The sequence below is a fragment of the Tenrec ecaudatus genome, chromosome 16, assembly GCF_050624435.1.
Source record: "Tenrec ecaudatus isolate mTenEca1 chromosome 16, mTenEca1.hap1, whole genome shotgun sequence".
NCBI classification, from domain to species: domain Eukaryota; kingdom Metazoa; phylum Chordata; class Mammalia; order Afrosoricida; family Tenrecidae; genus Tenrec; species Tenrec ecaudatus.
Window position 1 is genome coordinate 85,675,965 of NC_134545.1, and position 20,630 is coordinate 85,696,594.

Below are 20,630 nucleotides of genomic sequence, written 5' to 3' on the forward strand. Positions count from 1 at the left end.
GGGGGTGGCAAGGAAGAGCATAAGTGCCATCACAGGGAACAGATGCTCAGGACAAGAAGTTGACTAGACCAGAGTTCTCTTGCCTTGGGGACCCTCCACTGAAGTTTCCCTCCACCTAAGGTCCCTGCTACAGTCAGTGAGCTGCTCTGGAGAAAACCTGGAGCCAAGCTGGTGGGGAAATGGCTAAGAAACCACGCCACGGATAGCTTCTGACAGAATTGGGGAGACTGCCTAACAAAAACAAACCCACGTTTTGTGTGTGTGTGTGTGTGTGTCACTCCAGAAGGTCCCCAAGTGTGTGTGTGTGTGTGTCACTCCAGAAGGTCCCCAAGTGTGTGTGTGTGTGTGTGTGTGTCACTCCAGAAGGTCCCCAAGTGTGTGTGTGTGTGTCCAGAAGGTCCCCAAATAGGATCCTATTGCAGCCTCCCCCGTGAGTAGCCTGAATAGTAACTTGAAGGGTGAGTAATAACCTATCTGGGTCCCAGGGCACAAGTGCAAGGCTAAGTCTGATCAAGTTCTTGTTGGACTTCAAGTCTCTCCTACTGTCTGTGTTCTCATTCATACTCAGTCTTGTCCATCTAGGTTCCTACAGACAGTGCCACTGACTGTCATCACATCAGATTGAGTCAGAGACCTAGAGATGGCAGTGGAAGAGCCAGGATTGAAATGTCTGATTCAGCAGAGGTTCTGAAGTCTAACTGTCCAACTAGTTTAGCAAGTTGACACGGCAATGCAAATGAAATCACATGTTCGCTCACACACAAACCGTGTGAGGTCCGGACTCTGCATCCGAGCCTCAAGAGAAAGAAAGGACTGCTTCATAGAGTTGGTGTGTAGGTTGACAGACCCACCCCCGAGCCATCTTGGCCTGCTGAAGTCAGCACTAGGGCTTCTGTAAGAGCGCAAAAGAGCTTTGCTAGCTCCCAGGCCCCATTTCTTCTTCTCCTATCCAGCATTGTGGGACCTCCCCTCACGGACACCCAGCGCATTTTCCCACAAGGACTGCCAGATTCCCTTTGCTCAGTGCTCTTAGCTTACCAGCTGAGACATCCTTACTCAGCATCAATGCTCTGGAGTCTTTCCTGTGATCTTTTTTTTTTTTAACAATTTATTGGGGCTGATACAATTCTTTTCACAGTTCATACATATACATACATCAATTGTATAAAGCACATCTGTACAGTCTTTGCCCTAATCATTTTTTTCTCTTTTCTTCTTTTACATTTTATTAGGGACTCAAACAACTCTTACCACAATCCATACATATACATACATCAATTGTATAAAGCACATCCATACATTCCCTGCCCCAATCATTCTCAAAGCATTTGCTCTCCACTTAAGCCCCTTGCATCAGGTCCTCTTTTTTCCCCCCTTTCCTGTGATCTTAACTGTTAGCTAAGTTGTTCCCATCTATTCCCCCCATCCCCACCCCACCCCCAGGAATCCACCTATCTCATCAAGCGGAACTCACTGTCCCCTCAGATACCCTTCCCTTCTCTACTCCCCCAACAAAGACTGGTCAGTCACGTTTCTGCCGTTGCTCCTGGTGGCTTCCCGTCCCGCTTTTCCTGCCTCTGTCCGCCTTCTCCAGCCCATTTGCCCTGTCTCTGTAAACATAAAGGGACATCTCAAGGCAAATTATTTAACCACTTCAGAGCCGGCTGTCCTCCCTCTAAAATGGAGCTAGGGACTTCTCAGAATGAGATGAGGGGCCGGTGAACAAAAGAAAACTACACTATATGGAAGTATGTACATTTTTTTAATTAATCATTTTATTGGGAGCACTTCCAGCTATCATAGCACGCTATCGTTCAACCACATCAAGCAATAAAGTACAATTGCTACGGTAGTATCAAACCATTTTCTTTGAACTTGATATCAGCTCCTCTTTATCCCTTCCCTCCAAGCGTGGATATTTTTTATGTATGCCTTTCTCCCCAGCTGCAGTCCTGACCCATTTGCAGAGTACTGGGGAAGAAGCATGTGGGGAAAGTGGAAGTGTGCCGTGGGCCCAGCCGCCTGACAGCCCAGCAGGCCCAGCAGCCCGAATGACAAAATTGTACATGAGTAGGTGCCCAACTGTGACCTGTAAAGAATTCAGAAGGGACTCGATGTGTCATTCCCAGGGTCCTTTCCGTTAAATAATAAAAGAGCCACTTGACCATTGCACTGTCCAGCCACTGTTCTTTCCACCAGGAAGTAAAGGGAGCCGTCCACCGGTCCCCAGCCCCTGTCCTTCCTGTCAGGACGAAGGCTCAGGCACATGAGAAAATCACCTACCAATGTCCCTGTGTGCTCATTTTGTATCTTCTCAGAATAGGCCAGTATTAATACCGTGGTGAACAGGATGAGGGTACAGGGGGGTCAAACTCCTGATTAAGGAGGAATAGATCAAAAGATTGAATAAAGCACTCGATGGCCAAAGCTCAGGTTTGACTTGGACTTTAAAAGCTGAAACCAAATGATTTTTTTTTTAAGCTGGAACCACTTAAATACGATGGGAAGGAGGCAGGCCCGAAGTGGACGAACCACAAGGCCACAGATTGCATGGAAGGCCCATCCTAGTAGAAGTAAAGGTGTTGAATTGATCCTGAAGGGATTCCTAGCTTCCTGCTTGTGGCCGGTGACAGATTGAGGAAGACAGGATTACTTAGGAATGGTGTTCTGAGATGGACGGGAGCAGAATGCTCGTGTCCCAGGGACTCTGGTGCAGTGGCCAACTTGCTGAGGGGACATATGGTGCTTGGTTTATTCTGTGTGCGCTTCTGATCAAGCAATTCCTTCCAACCTGACCTCTCAACCCAGCAGCCAGAGGGAGCCCGCCCTGTCGCAGGCCAGGGGCAGATGACCCAAAACGCAAGGTTAGCAAGTGTTTAGCGCTCTTTAATGAATGCTAAACATGGGGAATTGTTTACTACGAATGAGTCAGTAAACCGCGTTTACCTTGCTAACTGGGTACTCTGCCTTTGTCTGAGATTAGACATGTGAACAGAGGCGTTGATTCCGTAGGAAGGTGCTATGGGGTTGGGAGAGAAACATGCCAGCCGTCCCTAGAAGAATCTTTGATGGGAAAATAATGTGTCCTTGTTCACCACAGCTCAGTAAATAAGCCCCGTTTACCGCCCATCGCAGCCCTGGCGGCGTAGTGGGTTAAGCCGTGAGCTATAAGCCTCCAGGTCCGCATTCGAGAACACCCCGCTGCTCCGTGGGAGAAAGACGGGGTTTCTACCCCGTAAACAGTGACCGCCTGAGAAACACGGGCCGTGCGACCCTGAACTAACTGTAGGGTGACCGTGAGCCCGCATCGACTCCCTGGGCAGGAGTTTGACCTGGTTGGAGTCATCTGAAAGTGCCTCGGGGTGAGGGCCAGGGTGGCACGAGGAAGCGATGGACGGGCCAGGGGGGCTACAGGTTTGCCTGCCCTTGAGAAGCCCCAGTCGCCTCGTGGTTCCACAAGGTCAGCAGCCTCCTCCAGGTAGGAAGACAAGGCTCTCCGCACCTGTAAAACTCGCAGGGCGGTTCTTCCCTGCCCTATAGGCTCTCCATGAGCCCGGCGGGCTCAGTGGCAGTGAGTGTCCTGGAAAGCACGTGGGAGGGGTCTCGAGGACGGGGAAGATGGCGGAGGCACCGCCACGGGGAGATCTAGGGGCTGCGGCGGGGGACAGGGGTCCTCGCATCCCCGGAGCTGGGCAGGGGACAGAATGCCAGACCCCTAAGGCTGTGTGTGAGCCTCCGCCTCAGACCGGCTTTCTTAGCTGCGCTGGGGCGGCGCGAAGCAAGAGCGGGGCGCCCAACCCCGCACCCCGCCCCATCGGCCCCACCTCCCCGGTTCCCGCCCACCCGGACTCCGCCTCCGCCCCGCCTCCAGCCCCGGCCCCGCTTCTGCAGCCCGGGCCGCGGGGCCGCGGGGCCGCGCGGAGCTGTCTCCTGGCCTGGGATCCCAGCGCAAAGGTGAGGGGGTGGGGAGTGCGGGGGACAGGGGCGCCGGGGTGGGGGGCGGCCGAGCGAGGCCTTCTCCGCATCCAATCCACCCTTGCAGCTGAGCCAGGCCTTTCTCGCGGCCAAGCCCCCCATCCCACAGAAGGGCTGGAGAGGGGCGCGGGCCAGGCCGCGGGCGCATCCCGCACCGCGGAGTCGGGCCGTGGCGCGGGGCGGTGGCCCGCGTGGCCAACAGTGTTCTCCGGGATCTGGGTCACGGCGCCCGGTGCCCGGCGGGATCGAAGGAGAGCTTGTCCTCGAGCTGCAGCTGTAGAGACTGAGGTTAGACCTGACAAGGGAAGGGAGCCGCGGGCTGTCTAGGGTATGGGGGTCGAGGGGGCAGGGCAGCGGCTCGCTCAGCCAGGGGGGACTAACATCCCACAGGGCAGGCGGAGATGCCCCGACAATAGACAGGTGGACAGCTGGGAAGAAGGTCGAGAGCCTGCGGATCCTCCATTGATCCCGATTGGGGGTCTCCCCTCCCAGCTCCCTCCGCCCTGGGGTCTAATAGCGGGAAGGTGGTTCGGGTTCAGGGGGCAGAAAATGGACTGTGGAACTTGGTTGGAGTGTGGGGTCTGGGCGAGAGACCTTGAACCCTCTTCCCCGACTGCCGTGGGGATGCATGCCCCGCCCCACCCATCTAGCTCCACCCTCCCAACAGGTTAAATGGAGGCTGAGTGCCCTGGCCCAACTAGCCTATCTAGAACTGCAGTGTGCTTGGTGGGTAGGGCGGTGCTAAGTTACCCCATTCATTCTCCCTGCCAAAGCTGGGGGCCTGTGGCCGGTCAGGGTTAAATACCCCTCTCCCCTGGCGCCGCCCCCATCCCCCACTAGCAGAACTGCCTTGCCCGTGTCAGAAGTCCCCTCCTCCCATGCACACGTACACTTGGAACCTGGCCTTGGGAGTTGTTGACTTTCCGGAAGGGAAGTGGGGCCCTTGGCAGCCGCCAAGTTTGTGTGGCCCTGAGTGTGTACTCCTGTATGAGGACGCTGGGTCAACACAGGTGTGCTTCACTCTCGGGCTACCTTGAGCTTACCTACTCGTCTATCTGCAGTGAACCATTTCACATTTTTTTCACCGCATCCAGAGCTGGATGGCACCTGTCTCTCCCCCAACCCCACCTCACCTTCCTTCAGAATCCAAACCTCTTCAAAGTTACAATCCCTTGCAGGGACAGAGCACCCAGACAGCAAGATAAGCCTGGCTAACTTATGTTTACTTCCTAATCTCTAGTGAGCTATTTCATATGGGTTCACCCCTTGCTGCCTAGCCCCCTACACGAATGGACTCGGAGCATGACCCTACTCCTGTGTGTGTATATGTAGGGCCCTCACAGGCTGCAACCCTGAGGACGTGTAACCTACTGAATGGCACATGAATGCCACCCCACAGGTGACTCTGCGTGAACCATGTGGCCACGGCCTTCTGGGTGAGCAAGCATGTGCAGAAGCCTTCCCGAGGTGTGCACGGGCTCTCCTGTACGTACACATAGGCACACAGCCCTCCTCATGAACATTACCCTCCTCTGGGCACGTGTGTGCCAGCCACCACACACTTGAGGGATTTCCCTGACCTGGGGTGTTGTCCTCCTCCCTAGCCAAACAGTCCCTGCACCCAACTAGCACTGAACAAATAAGAGGCCCCAAAGGTAAACAGGTGTGCCTCCACAGAAGGGGGTGGGGTGTGAGCAGCTTGCCTGAGGCCTCCTGCTGCCCCAGGTGCCAGACGAGGAGCTGGTGCCCTTTCTGTAGTCCAGTGGCCCCCTTCTCCTCCTCTCACACTCCATTTGTTCATCTCATACCTTGTTGACCCCAGCTACACTACAGCTCAGACTTTGACTTCTTGAATAAATGCTCCAACATCTTGTTCTCCCCTCTTGCCCACTCCTACTCAGCACCTGACCCCTCCCCTCTCCTCAAGGCCAGATGGTTAATATTTGACATGGAAGGGAGGGGAGAAGCTGTGGTGGCCCCTGTGGCCCCATCTGTGGAACTTTCATGAGATGGCATGGGTCAAGGTCTCCTCTACACCTATCCCAGCCCAGGAAGCCTCAGAGACCCCTCTGATCAGGAGGCCTCTTCACGGGGACCACAAACACACACACAGACCCAGACCAGGGATCCTGACACGGCGGTACCCGACTGGGTATGTATGTGGGGTAGAGCTGTGCTCTGTATGATTTTCAAGGGCTGGTTTTGTTTCGTTTTCAGAAGTGGATCGCCAGGCGTTCGTTACAGGGGTCGAAGAGGCCCATTACAAGAGTTAGAAGACTTGCCACCCATCCCCACCCTACCCATAACTGGGTGGCTTGAGGGCAGGTTCAGGTGTGGGATCCAGCCATGGGCTCAGGAACCCCCTCGTTTTCCTCCCCCAGGTGTACCCGCACACTAGAGCCTCCTGCACTGGCACTATACCTGAGCAGCTAGCGGGGCTCAGGTGCCCAGGTGCCTGTGAGTGCCTGCTGGCAGGTAGGGAGACATGTGGCCTCCATACCAGACGGTGCAGTGCAGACTCGCAAGGGCAGGACAGAGGTGTACACCCGCTCCAAGAGGAATGCTGGGGAGGAGAGGGAAAGTGTCTAATTAAAGAGAAATTCCAGAGGGAGCTCTGGAGTCAGGGAGAAGAAAAAACAAAGGGAAAACAGGACAGAAGAAACAAAGGCCCATTAAAGCTCAGCTCCGCCCTCCTGCCTAAGACACCCCCACAGCCATGGGCCGATGGGAGCAGCCTGTTGTGAGGAGCCAATGTCTCCCCAAGAAGCCGCCTGCAAGTGTCTGCCATCGGCCAAAGAAGGGCAGTCCAGAGAGTGCGGGGTCTTGGGAGAAAGACAGTCCCACCCTCACCTCCTGCATCACAGCAGACAGGTGACCCAGAGGACTGGGGCCTGTCCTGGTCAGGGAGCTTTGGGGCTCCTGGGCTACCTTCCTCAGTGTTTCTAGGAGTCTGGGCCCATGCTACCCCACATACAGACCCAAAAGCCTTTTTCCTGCTTTTTTCTTCAGAAAATGAACCTCAGAGAACCAGGACTAGTCTCGCTGCCAGTGAGAGGGTGACCCCATTCAGGACCTACAAACCTGTCTGTAACCCTACAACTCCCTCCATCATGGAGTTTGATGCAGAAACGCTGTGTGTGATACGTCCCTCCCTCTGACCTCTTCGCTGGGAGTCCATGGCCACACAACCTTGTGACCCCATGTCGCCCCGGTTCCAGGACCCCCCCTGGCCCCATGACTCGTTAACCCCCGTGCCCTCATGACCCCTAACCTTCCAAGTGACCTCCCTGTACCTTGACCCCTGAAACTGTTCCTCCCATAAAAGCCCCCTGGTGGCTTTGGCCCTGGCTCCCCTTGGGGGCCTTGTTGGTCTGGGCCACCCCAGGAAGATGTGGGGAAGGCTCTGGCCCCTCCTCCTGAGCTGCCTCATAGTCACGGCCGTCCCTGGACCCTCACCACAGAGACCATCCAGAGAACTAGATGCTACCCCTCGGATGACCATCCCCTACGAAGGTGAGCTGCCCATCCTGCAGAGATGGTGGGAACCAGGGCTGGGGGTGGGGCGGCAGCTCCAGAGGCAGCCTTACAGCTCCCACTGTCCGCCCCAGAGCTGTCCGGGACCCGGCACTTCAAAGGCCAAGCCCAGAACTACTCAACGCTGCTGTTGGAGGAGGCCGCCGGGAGGCTGCTGGTGGGCGCCCGAGGCGCCCTGTTCTCTCTCAACGCTCAGGACATTGGAGATGGGACTCATAAAGAGGTCAGTGTGGGACCGGCACCACCCAGAGAGTCTTCAGCCTGATCCAGCTCCCTAGGGTCTCAACTTTCCAGAAACCCTGCCAGCCCTCCAAGCCACTGCACAGCCAGGTTGACCTCATCCCACGTCTCCCTTGTAGCCAGCATTCACCCCAACTTTCCCAGCTCCCTGGGGTCCTATTGGCCATCCCTGGCCCCCAGGGGAAGCGGGAAGGAAGGACATTGGGACCCACACATCCGCCCATTCTCTTCCTCCTTTAGATCCTCTGGGAGGCCTCCCCAGAAATGCAAAGCAGATGCCATCAGAAAGGCAAGAACAACCGGGTACGTGTGTTTCGGTCCTGGCCCCAGCTCCTTCCCTCGCGCTTGATTGGGGATGTCAGGATGGGTGGGGGACAGTGAGGAGGTACAAAACCACGCCAAACACTGAGTGCTGGCTGAGCAGTGGGCGCTGGCCACCACACTTCTGATCCAAACATGTGGTGATTGATGTTCGCCTGGCCCGTGAGGGGCATCTAACTCCTCTGGCCTCCCAAAGAGTACACATGACCACACTAATAAGCAACCCCTAAGGGGCGCGGTGGTGTAGTGGTTATGATTTGGGCTGTTTGTGGGAGGAAAATGAAGTTTCTAGTCCCATAAAGAGTTCCCGTCTCAGAAACCCACAGGGGCAGTTCTACCTTGTCCTATAGGGTCGCGCTGGGTGGACATCTCCTCAATGGCATGAGTTTGGTTTTTGTGGGTCATTTACTTATTGTTTTTGGAAGGAGCCCTGTTGACATAGTGGTTACGCGGTGGACTGCTGACCTCAAGGTCAACAGTTGAAACCACCAGCTGCTCCGCGACAGGAAGAGGCGGCTTTCTCCTGCCATCGAGAGTTAGTCATGGAAACCCACGGGGCAGTTCCACTGTGATCTACGGGGTTGCAATTATCAAGGGTTCATGAGGGAGGCGACGGGGAGGGCGGGGGAAGGGGCTAGGGGAGGGGAAGCTGAAAGAAAATGTTTTGAAAATGATGATGGCAACGTGTATACAAATATGCTTGACACAATGGTTGAATGGATGGATTGTAGTAAGAGCTGTAAGAACCCCCCAATAAAGTTATTTTTTAATGAAATATATAAGTGCTGACTTCCTCATTGCCATGAAGTCAACTCCTAGCAACCCTGTAGGATGAAGTAGAACTGCCCCTGTGAGTTTCCCAAACTCTAGGAGTAGAGAGCTGCAGAGCGGCTGGTGGTTTTCAACTGCTGGCCTTGTGGTTCGCAGTTCAATGCATAATCCACTGTGCCACCAGGCTCCTTACGTGCTGACTGCACTCTTCTAGTTAAAAAATGACCCAGTGAGGTCAAAGGATCCCCCATTATATGGATGAAAAACAAAGCTTTGGTCAAGGAACAGCCCAAGTGCCCTTTATGGAAGGGCGTGAGTACAGAAAGGGGTGTGTGCAGGGCACTGACCTCGCTAGAAGGGATGTTGGGAGTGACTACACTGGGTGACCCTCTCAGAGGGAGTGACTTCACAATGACAGTCTATCACATCCTAGTGCAGTACTTTAGCAGCAGTGTGTTATTTTTAAGAAAATGTCCCGAACTACAACGAAAACCCTGTTTGTAAGCTCAGCTTACACGTATCAGTATACCCAGAGGGCTGCAGGTTTATAGGCTCATTTACTCTTCGAGGCTTCTAATGCACTCTGGTCAGAGCTGTGCTTATTGCCTATGACAACGATGCGTGTGTGTGTGTTTGTTTTTAATAATATTATTGGGGGCTCTTACAGCTCTTAGAACGTCCATACATCCTTTGTGTCAAACACATTTATACATATGCTGCCATCCTTTCCAAGCATTTTCTTTCTACTTGAGCCCTTGGTATCAGCTCCTTATTTTGTTTCCACCCTCCCACCCTCATGAACCCCTGATAAATTATTATTTTCATATCTTACACTGTCTCCCTTCACTCATGTTTCTGTTGTTTGTCACCCAGGGGTAGGGGTGAGGGTGGGTTATCATCGATCATTGTGATCGGTTCCCCCGTTCTCCCCCAGCTTCCCTCTACCCTCATGGGATTGCGGCTCTCATCAGTGTGACAAGGAGGCAGCTTCGTCCATATGCACGGTTGTTTGTGTTGTTGCCACTGTCTTTGTGGTTGCTGCTTTTGACACATTCTCTGGTGTTTCAGCTGTAATATTGCGGTAATCAGTGTGTGTGAACCTAATGACTGTTTTGAAAATGAGGAGAAAAGTCAAAATAGACTTTCACTCAGCTACTAATAATGTGAGTCAATGCCAAATGCCCTTACGAAACTCTTATTCATAGACTCCAAGGAATGGGATGTTTGAGCAATTTATAGCAACATTTATTAATATACTGTTCTGTGATTAAAATTAATAATAAACATTACTAGGGATTCCGTACTAGGGACCCTGGTGACACAGTGGTTACTTGTTGGGCCTGCGATTCGCAAGGTCCACAGTTTAAAACCACCGGCCACTCTGCCGGTGAAAGGTAGGGATTTCTACGCCACAGGGATTTCTCTGCCTGTACACAATTACACTCTCAGAAACTTTCTCACAGGGGTAGTTCCACCCTGTCCTACAGGGCTGCTGTGCGCCTGCGTGAACTTGAGAAAGATTCTGCATGGCCTGCTGAGAGGAGGTCCATGCTGGGGCAAGGACCTCGGGAGAGACCACCATGGGAGACACCACCCTTGGTGCGGCCATGTACAAGGCGGGGTTCCATGTCTGGCGATACAAGGGATCCACTGGATCCCTCTAAAATACTTATTTCCAAGGCTCACCATAGGAACCCTACGTACAACTGAATGAAATGTCACCTAGTCCTTGCCATTGTTTAATTAAATCCATTGTTGCAGCCATTGTGTCCATCTGTCTTGCCAATATTCTTTGTCTCTGCCCTCTGCTTTCCCAAGCACAAATGTGCTTTTCCAGAGACTGGTCTCTCCTGATAACATGTCCAACGTATGAGATCAGGTCTCGCCACCCTTGCCTCTAAGGCGCTTTTGGCTGGAATCGGTCCAGATCTCTTTGTTCTTGTGGCAGTTCACGTGCCGGCAGTGTTCTTCACCCGCACCATAAGTGGCTGCATCCATTCTCTGAGAGGTTGGCTCTCCTTAGTCACTGGCAACTCTCACATGCCTCTGAGGCAATTGAAATACCAGGGATATGAACTGAAACAGCTCACTACCACCGAGTCGATGCAGAGTCATAGCAATGCTATAGGAGAGGTTAGAACCGCCCTGTACTTTCGGAGACTAACTCAATATTCTCCCACACGGCGACTGGTGGTTTCGAACTGCTGACCTTATGGTTAGCAGCCCAATGTGTAACTACTATGGCACCAGGGAATAGGAGCTTCTAACATGCTGTAAAGGCTTCTAAGGCTATAGGCCTGGGGAAGGGCCTAGGTTCTGCATTTCTAACACACTCGCTGCAAAGCTGGTGCTCCTGGCCTCCGGGCCACTGTTTGGGCAGAAGACCTTAGGTGAACATAGCCTAAAGCAATCAATGTTCTGAGGAACGGTAATTTTCGTAAGAGGGCTTTAATTAATTGGTGAGATTAGTTGGGGAAATACACCGTGCTCAATCCCACAATGCACAGCAAGATCCTTGAGGCTCTGAAAAGTCCTTTGGTTTAGATAGGTTTTATCTAGTGCTTTCCAAACGTGTATGACCATAGAACCCACACCCCTTTTCTCATTTTCTTTCTTTTTTAATGTAAACACCCTTGGGGAAACACTGTGGAGTCTGAACCAGACTCCGTCTGGAGGCAAAAAGAGCGGTGGAGAAGAGACAGCCTGAGCAGAGCAGGGGAGTGAAAGGGCTGCTGGGCTGAGGGGAGGAGAAGAGGCCAAGGCCTTCAAGGACTCAGCCCTGACTAGCAGGCAGCAGGAGGCATTGAGATGGAGGCAGAGATGTCCAGAGAGCAGCAGTTCAAGGCCTTTGGTAGGCAGAGACTAATGTGGCCAGAGTTGGGGGTGGGTGCGTGGGGAGGTCCTAGGACCGGGCAAGAGGGATGGGGGGAGGCTAGAGAAAGAAGCTCAGCACCCGCAGCATGAGAGGCGTCCTGGCAGGACCCTAGTGAGCCACGGAAGGGCCTTTTCAATATAGTGACGTGAAAACCTTCCCCTAGTTCACAGTACAAAGTTAATAAATACATGCAGGGATGTGATCTCTTTACATTTTAAAAATATGCCCTGGCGAGTGGGCTGAAGAAGCAGCGGTCACTTTGAAACGCTCACCAGGGGAGCCAGGGGTGTGGAAGAAGAAAGGACACTTGATCTTTACCACACGTCCCTTTGTGCCTCTGTGCCAGTGTGCATGCCCGCCTCGTTCCCTTTGACATGAGCCAAGTGGTTCTAAAAAGAGTGCAGAGGGGCAGCAGAGCCACCGGGCGGGCGGTGGCCACAGTGGGCCGGTGTCGGTCATGGAGAAGGCAAAGGAGGTCAAGTCAGGAGGCCCTGGGGCGAAGGCTTCCTCCAGGAGAGGACCAGGGTGTGGGGGCGAGGGAGAGGGAAGCATGCGGCTGACTCCCATTTCTGGACTGAGTAATCGGATCTGTGGAAGGGCTGAGTCAGTGGGAAAGACTGGATGGACAGGTTTAGGGGAAGGTGTAGGTGAGGGAGGAAGTGATGGCGTGGTTGCCAAGGTGAGCCTGGTGGGTCTGTGGGATCTCAGTGGGGAGCAGGCTGGAGCCTGAGGGTAGAGTTGGTGGTCCTCCCCTGGGGCTGCAGGAGCTCCCGGTTTGGGGTGGTTGACAGGGGAAGCACCCCAGCAGCTCCTGAGGGGTGGATGGAGAGGTGGGAAGAGAAGTTGGCCGAGTGGAGACATCTACCCAGGGTGCAGAGGGAAAGGCCAGGCCTCTCACACTGCAGGGATTTCCAGTGGAGTCGGTTCTCTTCCTCTGCAGACGGAATGCTTCAACCACGTGCGGGTCCTGCAGCGCCTCAACGCCACCCACCTCTACACGTGCGGGACACACGCCTTCCAGCCGCTCTGCGCGGCCATCGTGAGTGTGCCTGCCCCAGCCCCAATGCCAGTGCCTAGGCCCGGAGCGTAGACTGGTCCCCGGGACCACTGACTTCTCCGGCCCCTCCTGCCCTAGGATGCCCAGGCCTTCACCTTGCCGACCACCTTTGAGGAGGGCAAAGAGAAGTGTCCTTATGACCCTGCCCGTGGCTTCACTGGCCTCATCATTGGTAAGCCCCTCCCTGTTGGCCCAGGGGCCGGGTGGCGGGTATGTGGAGTTTGCTGGTGGGATCACATGCTCTGTGTTTCCCTCTTGCCTGGCGCGCCCCTGCCCCAGATGGGGGTCTCTACACAGCCACACGCTATGAATTCCGGAGCATTCCTGACATCCGCCGGAGCCGCCATCCCCACTTGCTGAGGACCGAAGAGGCCCCGATGCACTGGCTGAATGGTTAGAAGGACGAGGCCCGGAGGAGCGTTTGGCAGGGGACGCTAACTTCATTCCCCTGCACCCCTGACTACTCTACCCCCAAAGCCTTGGGTGGGCCTGTTCATTCCTGGGGGCTATCAGGTGGGGGAGTGGAGGGGAAGAGGAGCCCTTGCCTGTCCCACAAGCCTCCGCAACTGCCCTGCCCACAGATGCTGAGTTTGTGTTCTCTGTCCTGGTGCGGGAGAGCGAGGCCAGTGCGGTGGGGGACGATGACAAGATTTACTACTTCTTCACCGAGCGGGCCACCGAGGAGGGCACTGGCAGCTTCACCCAGAGCCGCAGCAGCCACCGGGTAGCCCGGGTGGCCCGTGTCTGCAAGGTGGGTAGGGCCCAAGGCCAGGGCAAGGATGTCCAAGCTGGATCTTGGGCTCTGAGCCATCACCCTGTGTCCTCCCTCCCCAGGGAGACGTGGGCGGTAAGAAGATCCTGCAGAAGAAGTGGACGTCCTTTCTGAAGGCGCGACTGATCTGCCACATCCCGCAGTATGAGACTCTGCGCGCCGTCTGCAGCCTCGATGCCACTGCCTGGACCCGCACACGTTTCTACGCGGCCTTCACACTGACCACACAGTGGTCAGTACAGGAACAGCGGGAAAGAAGACAGGAAAGGGGGCGCGGGGGGCAGGGGCTGGAGACAGTGGAGAAGTCAGTTAGTAGACTCACCAGAGGTTAGGGAGGCTGAGATCAGACCGGCTGTAGAACATTTCAGGCCTGGCCAGCTCGCCTGGGCCAGGGGCACAGAGGATTGCTAAGCCACAGGTCTGGCGCTGGGTTGTCCAGGGTAAAAGTAGATACCTGGCTCAGTACGGGGACCAGGTTCCACCTGGCGTGACTCAGTCCCCTCTCCTCCTGACATCTCACCCCTAGGAAGACCCTGGAGGCCTCAGCCATCTGCCGCTATGACCTGACTGAGGCACAGACCGTCTTCACGGGCCCCTACATGGAGTACCAGAATGGTGCCCGGCGCTGGGGCCGCTATGATGGTGGCGTACCCGAGCCTCGGCCCGGCTCGGTGAGCACTTAGGGCAGGGGCTGGGGCTGAGCTGGTGGGAAGGGCAGACAAGCGGTGGAGTCCCGAGTTTTACCACCCCATCCCCACCGGCAGTGCATCACAAACTCGCTGCGCAGCCGAGGCTACAACTCGTCCCGGGACCTGCCTTCCCTGGTCCTGGACTTTGTGAAGCTGCACCCTCTGATGGCCCGGCCTCTGGTGCCCGCACGAGGACGGCCCCTGCTGCTGAAACACAGTGTGCGCTACACACACCTCACAGGGACACCCGTCACCACGCCTGCCGGACCTACCTATGACCTGCTGTTTCTGGGCACAGGTGCTCTCAGACCCCTGGCCCACGCCCTCTGGTCACTATTGGCCCGTGATCCCGCAAACCAAATTCCCTGCCATTGAGTCAATTCCGACTCCTAGCGACCCTCTAGGACCGAGTAGCACTGCCCCTGCGAGTTTCTGAAACTGTAACTCTTTGGCAGTAGAAAGGCCCCTCTGTCTCCCTTGGAGCGAACGGTGGTTTATAACTGCTGACCTTGGGGTTCTCAGCCCAATGCATAACTACTAGACTACCCTTTATCACAGAACTCTGGTGGCCACCATGTTGATGCTTCAGTGAATGTTCAGCCCCTGGTGACCACTGACTCTTGCTGACTGTTAGCTCCTGTCACCAACCACCATGATATTTAACCTGAATTTGGACCCTCATGCTTCTGAACCCAGTAGTTGCCATCGCTAACCTAGATAGAGTTCCCAGTGTTCTAAGGGCCTACTGCTACTGGCTGATTCTTTGTCCCTGACCCCAGGATAACCAAGCTGCTCTTGACAGACCTGTTTGGGGGGGGGGGGTCTGACCTGCCCCTCTGCCCTTTCCATGCTAGCTGATGGCTGGATCCACAAGGCCGTGGTCCTGGGCTCTGGAATGCACATCATCGAAGAGACACAGGTGCTGAGGGAGGCCCAGCCGGTGGAGAATCTGGTCATCTCTCCAACACAGGTATCCCCTGACCCTCACTCAGTAAGGCCTTCTGGGGTGGGAGACTGGGCAGTGGCTGGGCCTGGGGGAAGAGGCCGACCAGCTGTCCTTTCTGGCTCCCAGCACAGCCTGTACGTGGGGGCTGCTCATGGAGTCCTCCAGCTCCCATTGTCCACCTGCTCCCGCTACCGCTCCTGCTACGACTGCATCCTGGCACGAGACCCCTACTGTGGTTGGGACCCCAGCACCCATGGCTGTGTTGAAGCCACTACCGTAGCCAACAGGTGTCAGATAGAAGGGGGAAGATGGTGGCAATGGGTTCTTTCTGCCCAGGGATTGGGGCCTGAGGGAAGGAACCCCTGCTATGTGGAGGGGTAAGTGGGGGGCAATCGATCACAGCCTGTTGCGACTTCTTCCAGGGGAGACCATTCATGGATCTCAATCCTTTGTCTCTAGGACGGCACTGATCCAGGACATAGAGAGAGGAAACCGAGGCTGTGAGGGGAGCAGGGACACAGGTGAGTGGCACTCAGGTTGGTCGGAGTGCTTTTGGAGAGTGAGCAGTGGTAACGGATGAGCAGAGCGGAGGACTCTGAGCCAACTGTGTCCCGTCAGCCCCATGACACCTCTGGATTTGCAGCCTCCGGCACAGAGCCTGGCACATCCTAAGTGCTCAAGCGGCGTTGGCAAGAGGAGACAGGACCAAGAGAAGTGGCTGGTCACTTCCGTGGTGGTGCAGGCGGCAATCAAATGCTCACACAAATAATCAACTGCAACTAGTTTGAAATGTTTTTTAATCACAAAGAGAATAATTACAACTCTGATAAGTACTCAGAAAGCTAATGGGCACCTCCCCTAGGAAGCACTGATGACTGAGGTGATACTTGAAGGAAAAGTGCATGTTCATGTTCCTAATTGGACTCTGTTTACTATGGATACTGAGTGCCAGGTCTGGTTGAATGCTTAAGTGCCTGATCTCATTTATTCTTGCCGATGCCTAGAGCGAGTTGCCCTACTCTCACCACACCTATCGGTCCTAGAGTGAGGGCCCCAGGAGCGGCAACCTCCCTGAGCGAGTTACGTAAACCGCCCAAAGTTGATCAGCACTACTAAGCAGCAGGATCAGAATTCAAACCTGACCCCAAGCGGAGCAACTCCTGAGTTGGTGCTTTGAATTCCTAAGAGCTGCTAGACTGATAATAAGGCCAGTGGAGGGCTTGGGGTGGGGGAACAGCACCCAAGGAGAAAAGTCTTAGGGTGTTTGAGCCTCAAGAGATAAGGCTAAGCAGCAGGCAGGAATCATCTGGGGAGTCTGGTCTTCATCTGAACAGCGACAGGAAAGCTCTAAGGAGCCCACGGCAGGAGAGCCACTGACAAACATCCGGATGGTCAGTGTTTGTAAGACAGGGCTTCCCAGCTGTAAGGAGACGGATTAGATGGGATTCAAGGGCTGCTGGAAGCTATGGAAGGAGAGAAGCAAACCGGTCTGAGAGACTGTAGAAGCAGAGTCTTGGGGAGGGTTGGATAAGAAGAGGGGGAAAGAGGAGGCCAGGGAGACCCCTCAGGTTCCTGGCTTCAGAAATGGAGTTCTGGTGGTGACATTCATGGGCCAATAGCTGGAGGGAGACGCCAGTCTGTGCTTGAGGCACCTCAGAGACTGCATGTGGAGATGTTCAACACAGGCGAAGTGGTCCAGCCCGGCACTCAGCAGCGAGTCCTGGGCTGGAGGAAGTCTGGGGAGTCGCTACCAGATGGCAGGAACTGAAGATGCAAGAGAGAAGAGGCCCGAGGCCCTGCCAGTCTCGAGTTGCACAGGGTCAGTGTGAGCCTGACTTGGTGCCAAGTGTGGACAGTGCTTTGTCGGCTGTCACTGGGCCTCCAAGTACGGTGCTGGTGCAGTGGCCTCAGCCGTGGACAATTTGGCCTGCCATCTCCACTGGTGCCCCCTCCAGGATAGGCAGGCTCTGACCTCTCCTCCTACACCTCCTCCCAGGGCAACCACCACCACTGAGGACCCGCTCCGTGCTCCGGGGTGACGATGTCCTGCTGCCCTGTGACCAGCCGTCCAACCTGGCCCGGGCCTTGTGGCTGCTCAATGGGACCAGGAGCCTGAGCGACGGACAGGCTGGCTACCGCGTGGGCGTGGATGGGCTGCTGGTGACAGACACCCAACCCGAGCATAGTGGCACGTATGGCTGCTACGCTGAGGAGAATGGCCTCCGTACCCTGCTGGCGTCCTACAGCCTCATGGTCCGGCCGGCCACCCCGGCCCCGGCCCCCCAGGCCCCAGCCACCCCTGAGGCCCAACTGGCCCCCGATGTGAGGCTGCTCTACGTGCTAGCCATTGCTGCGCTTGGTGGCCTCTGCCTCATCCTGGCCTCCTCCCTCCTCTATGTGGCCTGTCTGCGTGGAGGACGACGGCGAGGGCGGCGCCGACGGAAATACTCCTTGGGCAGGGGCGGCCGCCCAGGGGATTCTGCCGTGCAGCTGCAGACAGTCTCCGGCCAGTGTCCTGGGGAGGAAGATGAGGGTGATGATGGGGAGGGGGCTGGGGAGTTGGAGGGCAGCTGCCTCCAGATCATCCCTGGGGAGGGAGCCCCAGCCCCACCACCACCGCCCCCACCGCCCCCGCCGGCTGAGCTGACCAACGGGCTGGTGGCCCTGCCCAGCCGGCTGCGCAGGATGAACGGCAACAGCTACGTGCTCCTGAGGCAGAGTGACAATGGCGTGCCAGCCGGACCCTGCTCTTTTGCTGAGGAACTCAGCCGCATCCTGGAGAAGAGGAAGCACACGCAGCTGGTGGAGCAGCTTGATGAGAGTTCCGTCTGAGCCTGCCTGGACAAATGCTCCACCCGCCAGCCCGTCAGCTCCAGGCCGGGCATGCCTCCCCAGTCCATGTGGCCACCCTGCCTTATGTCCCCTGCGCCAGACCCTTCTCCCAATTTTTTGTTGTTCCTATAGGGCTGGCCAATCAGGCCCAGCCAAAGCCCCCCCTGCTCAGACCCGGGTGTCAGCAGCCCAGGCCCACTGGTGCTTCTCAGAGGTAGGTGCTCCCAAGACCCAACCCTGGTGCCTGGCCCTTAACCCAGCCCCCTGTGGAGGAGCTGCGGCCATCCCCCTGCTCAAACCCCTCCTTTCTCCAGGCAAGGCTATGTGGCTCCGGATGGCCTCGTGTCACCACTTTCTGCATGGCCCTGGGTGCTGGATGGTCCTGAAGCCAAATGAGCCCTGTCTACCCACATGTGCACATGGAAGACTCCGTCTAGCTGCCGGCTGCAGCGCCCCCACCCTGCCTTCTCCTGTGTTCTTAGGTTCACCCTCTGGACATTGGGGTCCCTGGCAATTGCCACATCCCATCCTCTCGTCCCCTCCTCCAGTGCCAGCTCCATGTGGTGACCTCTGGCAAGAGCTTGGGCACAGGCCAGCCTGCCAAGGGCAGACAGCATTGCCTCATTCCCCTCTTCTCCCTTCCTGTGCACCGGCGTCAGCCTCCCCACCTCCCTTGGTCACTCTCAAATGACGACAGCTCCAGGCATAACCTTTCCTCACACACACATGGGAACACATTGTACCACAACGTGCTTACATTTCCACTCACATGTACCTTTGGGGCTGCCCCTTGCCACCACATTAGTGTCTGTCCGGTGTGGTCCAGGGACATATCAGGAGGTCCCCTCCTGTTTAACTCTCCTTGCAGACCCTTCCCTAGGGCGGATGACCAACACTGCACTCAATGAGCCAGCCTCCCTTTCGGAGCTCAAGCATTTGCTACCCCAGACCAGTGCAGGGGGAGGCAGGATCAATCTGACATCCCCTGGCACATGAAGCCCTTTCTCGGAACTATGCAAAGGGCAGAGGCTGGGAGTTTGGATGCTTGGCTCCCACCCCTGTCCTACCTCACCGGGGCACTTTCAGGGCCCAGGGGTTTCAGAGGTCTCCAGGCCCATATGGGACAATCAAATCCCTACTGAGCTCCCCAGCCCCCCTTGGGTGAGGATGACTGTTATTTTTGTAGCTGAGAACGTGGGATCCCACGGATTTTTACTGCCCTTCCGTCTCTCCCACCTGCCCGACCCCACCCCAATGAATGTAGTTATTGTGAGAATGGCTGTCCTTCTTTAGGAATGCCCCACCCGCCATCCAGGGGGTGAGACGGGCATATGACAGACAGTGGGGAGCCTGGGCTCTGCTCCTCCCCTGTTGTCGGTTAATAAAGCCTTCCTTTCCCACAACTGTGAGTGGCCTGACTTGCTTTTCTCTGGCCACTGGTAGACCAGCTTCTGAGCTAAGCAAACGCAGACTTGTGCCTCCAGGTTGTACTTGCCCCAGGACCACTGATAGGAAGCTGGGACCTTCACCTTCCATCTGGTCTGCCCTGGGCTCACTATTTGTTGGCCATGGGCCTTAGGGTATGACAAAGGAGCTGCAACAGTTGCAATTCACAGAAGGGTGGCTAGTTTCTCTGGTTTGGTTCATTTCCCCTCTGCCCCTTATTGCCAAGCCTGGAGGATACTCTTATTTACCTGCTCTCCTAATCTTCCCCCAAGCAGCTTTTCAAGCCCCTGTACCCAACAAGGAAAGCCACTAATTCATCTCTGAACAGAGGGGCCTGTCTAGAGGGGCAGGGCAACTGGAGCACATAAATGCTTGTTAACCTGGTACTTGACCTGAGAATCATGCCCTGCAGGGGTCAGGCCCACCTTAATTACAGGGCTTTGGACACTAACCCACCCTGAAAGGGCCGAGATGCTCTGCTTTGGGTTTTAAGAGACTGATAAACTGCAATTCCTGGGGGGATGTGGAGTGGGGACCCAAAAGCCCATCTGCATGCAACTGCACATCCCCTTAGGGAAGGGTCACAGGGAGGAGACAAGCCAGAGTGAGGTGTAGCAACAATGAAACACAACTTTCCTCTAGTTCCTAAATGCTTCCTCCCCACCCACTATCATTACCCCATTCTACCTTATAAATCTAGTTAGACCAGAGGATGTACACTGGTACAGATAGGAACTGGAAACGGAATCCAGGACGATGATCCCTTCAGGACCAGTGGTGAGAGTGGTGATACTGGGAGAGTGGAGGGAGGGTGGGGTAGAGAAGGGGAACCGATTACAAAGATCTACATATAACCCCCTCCCTGGGGGACAGACACAGAAAAGTGGGTCAAGGGAAATGTTGGACAGTAAGATATGACAAAATAATTTTTAAATTATCAAGGGGTCATGAGGGAGGGGGGAGTGGGAAGGGAGGGGGAAAATGGGCTGTCAGGGACTTAGGTAGAGAGCAAATGTTTTGAGGATGAGGGTAACGAATGTACAAATGTGCTTTATAAAATTGATGTATGGATTGTGATAAGAGCTGTATAAGTCAACAAAATGATTTTTTTTTAAATAAAGAACTTCGATTCCTGTAAAAAACAAGCACACCTTTTGCAATAAAACCCCAGG

At 55.3% G+C, this 20,630-nt stretch overlaps 1 protein-coding gene across 2 annotated transcripts; it reads left to right on the top strand.

The window, feature by feature from the left end:
* Nucleotides 1-6,992: 6,992 nt before the first annotated feature.
* SEMA4G (semaphorin 4G) lies at nt 6,993-18,726 on the top strand. 2 transcript variants are annotated; one of them, XR_012780403.1, is made up of 15 exons: nt 6,993-7,488; nt 7,584-7,732; nt 7,990-8,052; nt 12,657-12,755; nt 12,852-12,945; nt 13,053-13,166; nt 13,355-13,524; nt 13,608-13,777; nt 14,072-14,216; nt 14,310-14,532; nt 15,089-15,204; nt 15,307-15,467; nt 15,640-15,701; nt 17,177-18,226; nt 18,327-18,726. XR_012780403.1 is itself a non-coding variant. In XM_075533735.1 (14 exons), the coding sequence occupies exons 1-14, from the start codon at nt 7,365-7,367 to the stop codon at nt 18,010-18,012; spliced, it is 2,526 nt and encodes an 841-aa protein (XP_075389850.1). In that variant the 5' UTR covers nt 6,993-7,364; the 3' UTR covers nt 18,013-18,314. The 2 variants fall into 2 exon arrangements, 1 of the variants encoding a protein (XP_075389850.1); XM_075533735.1 differs by lacking the exon at nt 18,327-18,726 and having other exon boundaries at nt 17,177-18,314.
* The last annotated feature ends 1,904 nt before the right edge of the window (nt 18,727-20,630 follow it).